A 7,093-nucleotide genomic window follows, 5' to 3' on the forward strand; every position below is an offset into this window, starting at 1 on the left:
TGTGTGTGTCTGTCTGTCTGTGTCTATGTGTGCTAAGATCCAGAACCCCCTTGAAACCCTGTGGACGTGACAGTATCTCTCTGAGAACGTGGTCCTGAGCTTTCTCTACAAAGTCTGAGGCCTTTCCAACAGGTGGGAAAGACGGCGCTGCAGGAGCCTGCCCCGCCTCCCCTTCCCTGCAACTTACCTGCATGTATCTAATCTGAAGGCATGGAGAAGGAAACAAGATTGAACCAGTCAGGACTGTCCACTGACCTCAAGCTGTGCTTGGGAACTCAGGGACACCCACACCACTGAGCGCCAGTCCAGCAGCCACAGCCCAGCCCTTCTCAGAGCCTATCGGGGAGGGATCGGGGCAGGACACCAGGACCAAAAGCAGCACGGCCTCCACCATCATCATTTCCACCCACTTACACTTTCTAGTTCCAGACACGGGGAAGAGGTGGGGAACCAGCTGTCTTATCTCAGACACACACTCACACACACTCACACACACACACACACACACTCCCTCCCTCACACACACACACACACACACACACACACTCACTCTCACACACACTCACACACACTCACTCACACACACACTCACACTCACACACACTCACACACACACTCACACACACTCTCTCTCACACACACACTCACACACACACGCGGTCTAGACAGCCCAGAAGTTCCGCACTGGTACTGAGTGTTAGGACACTGGCTAGCCCCCAGAACCGGGGACAAGCACACCTCCTGCCTTGGGGCTCTTCAGGACCAGGGACAGCGGCTGGTTCCCGGTGCCGTGGCAGCAGGGGTTGGGGGATGTCCTCGGGCCTGTGCCCGCACGCTCACATTTACACTTAGGTTGTCAATGACTTGGAAGTGAGGTGGCCTCCAACAATCTGAGCTCCAGGGGCTAGTGAAGTTTCACAGGCCGTGTCAGGCCAGCTCTGGGGAGCCCCCATCAGACTGCCTGCAAGGTTGGGGGGCAGAGCTGCCTTCTGAAAGCCTCTCCCACCTGCTCTGGAGTGGGACCCCTACCACGGTGCAGAAGGAGATCAAACTTTCGACCTTAGAGGGAAAATGTGTATGCTGTTCTTAAGGATGACACGGGAGGCTACAAGACCCCAATCTGGCCCTCTGTCTAACCTATGCCAGGGACGCAGCAGGATCCCACCAGCCTGGGAAAGGCTCTTCAGGACTCTTTTCTTGGCTTTTGTTTCTCCGCCACCAGCTGGCGGCTCCCACCCAGACGGGAGATGGTGGTGACACTGGCTTTCTGATAAATTCCCCACTTCTTCAGAGAACAAAAATGCATCAAAAGCCTCCACCACTGACAAGTGGCATTGTGCCCACCCCTGGGGAGCTCGGGGTCTAAGGGAGCTAAGGCCTGCCCCACCAACCCCGATTCCACCCCCACAGCCCCCCACCCAGCCAGACTCCTGCCTTCCAAACAGCAGCTGTTGGCAGTAAGCCGGAGCTGGCGCAAAACAGCGTCCGCCAAATCATTAGCCAAGGCTCGTGGAAATAAATACCCTCCAACATAAAAGGCGTGCAGCTGGCCCACTGAGCCCATGCTGGTCTCCTCACTCTCCACACAAAAGGGCACAAAGACGTGCGCTCAGCAGTGCGCTCAGCAGCGCTGCGTTCTCTAGAGAGCGCAGAGGTACTGCTTTAAGGTTCCCTGGACAGGAAGGACCAAGAATCCCGAACCCTTAGAAGGAAAATCTCAGGGGGCCTGAGTGGAGCTGGGTGACCTCCACAGATGGACGGCAGCAGGTCACATCTAGGGTCGTTCTGAGCATCTCAACAGGAAAGAAGGGCACCAAGCAGATGGGGGAAGAAGGAAAGGGGGGCAAAGATGCTCTTCAGGGAACCCCAGGGAACCAGGAAGCACCCAGGACTGTACTTCTGGATGACGTCCTGCTTTGGGGCTGCTGCCTGAGCAGACCAGACCTGGGGAGGCTGTTTCCTGGAGCAAGGACGGGGTGGGGCGCTCACCATGGGCTGCTGCACCTCCACTTTGATGATGTCCTCGTAGATATCGTCTCCTTCATCTTCACACGGGACACAGTCGTAGACATCCTCGCCCAGGTCGTGCTCACTGCACAGGGAGAGGTGGGTAAGCAAGGAAGGACCAGGAACCCAGAAAGCAAGTCCCAGAGGTCCAGGCAAGGTCATCCACCTCCACTCAGGCTCCCCGTCCACACAGCAAGATGCTCTGAGTTATCTCAGGTAGGACAGAAGCTGCCGTGGGGATCTGCCTGCTTTAAGAGGCTCCTCCTCCCCCAGCCATTTTCTAGCCCTAAAGTGAATGCTGGGGGCACACCAGACAGAGGCCCTGGTATGAAATACCTGCCTTTACTGTATCCTCTGTGGCTGGTCAGCAGGCATGCCCAGCTCCTGCCCTCAGACCAGAGCCCTTGTCTGATGCCACACCCAGGACCAGGAGCCCCAAGTTCTCTCAGCTTAGCCAAAGGTCTCCACTATCCTTGAAGCCCTTAGGATAAAGGTCAAGGGCACACGGCCCACACACACCTAGCTGCCTCCCTCTCATGGTGGACAGCAAACAGAATGGAGGAATGGAGACACTGGGTGTGTGTGGTGAACCTTCCGGAGGCAGCAGTCGGGAAAGCTTGGCCCGGTTTAGAACTTGAGGAAGCTTTGATTCTGTTCAGGACTGCCTGGTCCCCTCCAAGCTACCTACGACACTGTTATGACCATCAACTTGATGGGGCATCTAGGAGACAAACCTCTGGGCATGTCTGAAGGAGTTTCTGGGTTAGGTTGAGGTGGGAAGACCCACCCTGATTGTGGATGGCACCATCCCATGGGATGGGATCCCAGACCAAATAAAAAGGAGACAGCGAGCCGCGCACCAGTCTGAGCACCTCTCTCTGCTTCCCCACTGGATGCTATTGACCAGCCGCCTATGCTCCCGCCACTGCACCTTCCCCAACATGGCGGGCTGTACCCTCAAACTGTGAACCCAGACGATCTTTCCCTCATAAGCTGCTTATGTCAAACATTTTGTCACAGCAACAAGAAAACTAACCCCCACCACACACACATCACTCTGCCTTAAGACCTGGGGTCAGGGGAACTTCTTGCAAGAGTGCTCTGTGATGCCTGCCTGGTGTGTCCAGGGATTCCTGGGCACAAGTGAACCTAGTGTGCTCCTCAAACTACCTTTCCACCTGTCCTGTGGTTGGGGAGAAGACACCTGCCCCGGACTACTGTAAACTCATCCTTCCCGCGGGACCGCCACCCTAGCATGCTGTGGGTCTTGGCTAGCATTCCACTGATTCAGCAAATGGGTGGTCCACCCACCTCCTGTTTCCACCACCTCAGGGAAGGTCACTGTGTCCTGGGCTCAGGGGTACAGATGTGGAGCCCCACGCTGGGTAGCAGTGAGTTCACCATCCCTCCAAGGATGGGAGGGGCCGCTGCTTTGGGTACCCCATCTTCTGCCCCACCCCACAAAGCTATCAGGACAGGTTGCACTACAACAATTACACAGACAGCTGCCCACCCACAGTTGAGCCTTCTGAATACCCACACTTGTATCAAATTTTGTATTATTGTTTGGGATTTTCCAGACAGGTTCTCTGGCTCTGTAGCCGAAGCTGGCTTAGAACTTACCAGTAACCATGCTAGCATCAAACTCGTGACAATCTTCCTGCCTCGCTTGGCCTCTTGAGTGCTGGGGTAACAGTTATAAGCCATCAGTGTTCCATTAAGTTCTCTTTAAAAATTATTGTACGTGGGGGCTGAAGAGATGGCTCGGTGGTTAAGAGCACTGGCTGCTCTTGCAGAGGATCAGGCTCGATTTCCAGCACCCACGAGGTGGCTAACAACTGTCCAAAACTCCAGTTTCAGGTAATCCAACGCCCTCTTCTGGCCTCCATGGGCACTGCACGACACAGGTGCACTTACATGCGTATAGGCAAAACACGCATACACATAAAATAATATTTTTTTTAAATTGTATGTGTGCATGATATGGGGGTGTGCACAAGTGTAGAGGTCAGGGGACCGCTTTGCAGAATTCATTTGCTCCTTCTACCTTTATGTGGGTTCCAGGGATCCAACTGCAGTCACCAGGCTTGCACACCAAGCACCTTTACCCTCTGAGCCATCTCACCATCCCACCAGCTTAAGTTCTTAAAAGTCACTTGTTCCTCTAAGGTTCACAAAATCCTTGGAGGTGGCCCATGCTGGAGCCATCTTCAACATCTAATATACACACACGCACGTGCACACACGCACGGGCGGATGTTAGGGTTTCAGCACAGACCCTCTCCAGGATCCTCTCCCTACTTGTACTGGGGAATCATTAATAGGGTATAGACAGTGGGGTGCATGAATAGCCTCCTGCCATGCAGGGCTACACTCAGGGCTCCGGTTCCCCTCAGCACACCCTGTGGCCTTCCCACTGACCCATCCGAAGGTCCACCCCCGGGGGGGTCTGACACAAATCATTTCCCCTGCCTCTCTGCGCTCTCTCCCCAAGAATATGGCTTTCCGACTCCCCCTGCACACTCTTGGGCCAGGTGGGGGCTGCAGGGTCCTGTCTGACAGGTGCCAGCCACCCGAGTTCAGTCACCAAACAGCAAAACCGGTGGCAGAGCCGCTGTGGAGAAGTCCAACCATGTGGAACTGAGGGAAACAGACGCTTCAGGGACACAGAACCAGATACTCGGCAGACGAGATGGTTCCGTCTGGAGACAGGCATCAGCTTCACTCCGACAAACCCAGGGAAGGAAGTGGTGGGCAGGGGCTCCAATGGTAGATAGTCCACAAATGCAAAGGGGCAAAATGGCTGAAAGTGAGGCCCGAATGGAGTGTTTTAAGGACGGGCAGCCATCCAGCAGCGGGACCCTCCTTTCTCCTACCCCACACTGTGAGGACATGGGAAAGGATGCCTGGCTCTCACCTGCAGGTGGGAGGGCCAGAGTCCAGCTCCATCCTCCTGCTCCAGTGAACCCATCATGTGCATTTGCAACCCACATACTGTAGGGGAGCCCAGTTCCGAAACCTTTAGCAGATGGATGCAAAGAGGGGTAGGGGGAGGGGGGAGGAGGAGGAGGAGAGGAGGGGGAAGGGGAGGAGGAGGGGGAGGAGGGGGCATCTGCTGACTTCGGTGGGAGGCTCAGTCCCATTGTAGCTCAACAAGGCAGCAAGTTTTGTGAAGCGGCCACACAGTTCCTAGGCAGTAAGACTTGAATGTTATCTCCAAGCCTCCATGTGCTCCTGTGGGCTAGCAAAGGCAGCTTAGCAGTAGATGGTCTCTGGGCACCCCGCCCCCACCTCCGGTGACTCTAAATCCTGCAGCCACTGGCTACCTGGGAACCCAAGCTCCGTGAGAAATGGCTTTTCATAGTCAATGGCTTTTTGTAGTGTCTTGGATAAGGTTTGTAAAGATAGAAATGCACTCCGGGCAACCCACTGACATGAGGACTGTCCAACTCCCATCCTAACCCATCCACCCTCGACAGCCCCCCATCATCCCATCCCAGAATGCTTTCCTCTCCCTTTCCTGATTCATCCCTCCTTTACCCGGCCCCTAACCTCCCTCCTGGCTGATCCTGAACAGACTGCTTTCCTCTGGCCAGAAGTCAACTCTATCTTGCAGCCAGTTTCCTTTGGCAATATGGTTTTGTATCCTCTGCACTCCATCTCTGAGACCACACACCCCCAGTGTAGACCAGCACTTAGCTGGTCCTTCACAATGCTGAGTGAGAAAGCAATATCTGATCCCATCTCCTTTCTGATTGACATTTGGGATGCTTAAAAATAATGGTTATAGGGGACGGAGAGATGCTCAGTGGTTAAGAGCACTGGTTGCTCTTGCAAAGGGCCTGGGTTTAGTTCTCAGTACCCACATGACCCTAACTCCAGTTCTAGGGGATCTGACATCCTCTAATGGCCTCCTCAGGCATTGCAGTGATACAGATGCACTTACACACATGCAGGTAAAAAACTCATACACATAAAACAAAAATAATAAAACATTTTTTTAAAAAAACCCAAGGGCTGGGTGTGGTGGCGCAGACCTTTAGTCCCAGCACTTGGGAGGCAGAGGCAGGCGGATCTCTGTGAGTTCGAGGCCAGAGGACCCAAGCTCCCAGCATCCACTCCTGAGAGCTTCACAACCACCTGTAACCTCAGCTCCAGGAGATCTGACACCCTCTTCTGGACTCTACAGGGACCTGACCACAGACACACACATATGCATATTTAAAAATAAATCTTTTAAAAGAAGATGGACAGTGCCTAAAGACACCCAAGATTGGGCATTTGTCTCCACACGCATGTACGTGCGTCCACACGCGTGTATGTGCACCCACACACATGAACACATACACAGAAGTGTTGGTTACAGTGAAAAAAACTGCTACGTGAACACACTCAACTCCTCTGTGCACACGTGTGTATGTACACAAACACGTTCACTTCCTTTGAAGTCACGATCCCCCTGGGAGTGGAGCTGGAGCTGCTGGTCAAGGGAGGTGCAGATTTCCCTCTGGAGGCATCTGCTAGATGTTTTCCCAAGGGCTGCAGCATCCGTATCCACCTGAGGTCTGAGCAAGTTCGTACTGCAGCCGTGCTTTTCAGTTTAGCCACTGGCGTGGGCAAGCAGGAACATCCTGCATTCATCCTGTGTTTTCCTAATGACTGCTGATAGAGCACTGGCTGTGTGCATCTTCCCCTTGGAAAGACACGTTTGAAACTTTCAATCATTACTTGGAAGCTTTTTAGATTGAATTTTAATTTTAGAGGCGTTCGTTGTACATTTGTGGGTCAAATACTTGTCAGTACATTTGGTGACAACCCCCCCAACCACCATCTATACTTTGGCTATTAATTTTCTATTTTAATACTTTATTTTTCTTTTTTTATTTAATAACAACATGATTAGAAGAAGCATTTCATTACAGCTTTAACATATTCAATAACAATTTCTAGTACAAAGATACATCTCTTTCAAAAGTGGCTGTAAATTTTTAGGTTCACAGTCAAGTTAATACAGTTATACAATATTGAACTCAGTATAAAGCCTGTAAGATATAAAATTGAATGAGTTTTAACCTTTAAAAAAGAT

At 52.7% G+C, this 7,093-nt stretch overlaps 1 protein-coding gene across 3 annotated transcripts in view; it reads right to left on the reverse strand.

Annotated features, from left to right (window-relative positions):
- Nucleotides 1-7,093, reverse strand: part of Vav2 (vav guanine nucleotide exchange factor 2) — a 198,058-nt gene that overhangs the window by 46,414 nt on the left and 144,551 nt on the right. For all 3 annotated transcript variants that reach the window (XM_008843922.3, XM_008843921.3, XM_029568720.1), the window contains one exon: nt 1,990-2,092. In XM_008843922.3, the coding sequence (XP_008842144.1) occupies nt 1,990-2,092 (103 nt within the window). The remainder of the gene's footprint in view (nt 1-1,989; nt 2,093-7,093) is intronic.

This window comes from Nannospalax galili, unplaced genomic scaffold, assembly GCF_000622305.1.
Source record: "Nannospalax galili isolate Female #2095 unplaced genomic scaffold, S.galili_v1.0 scaffold300, whole genome shotgun sequence".
Classification (NCBI taxonomy): Eukaryota; Metazoa; Chordata; class Mammalia; order Rodentia; family Spalacidae; genus Nannospalax; species Nannospalax galili.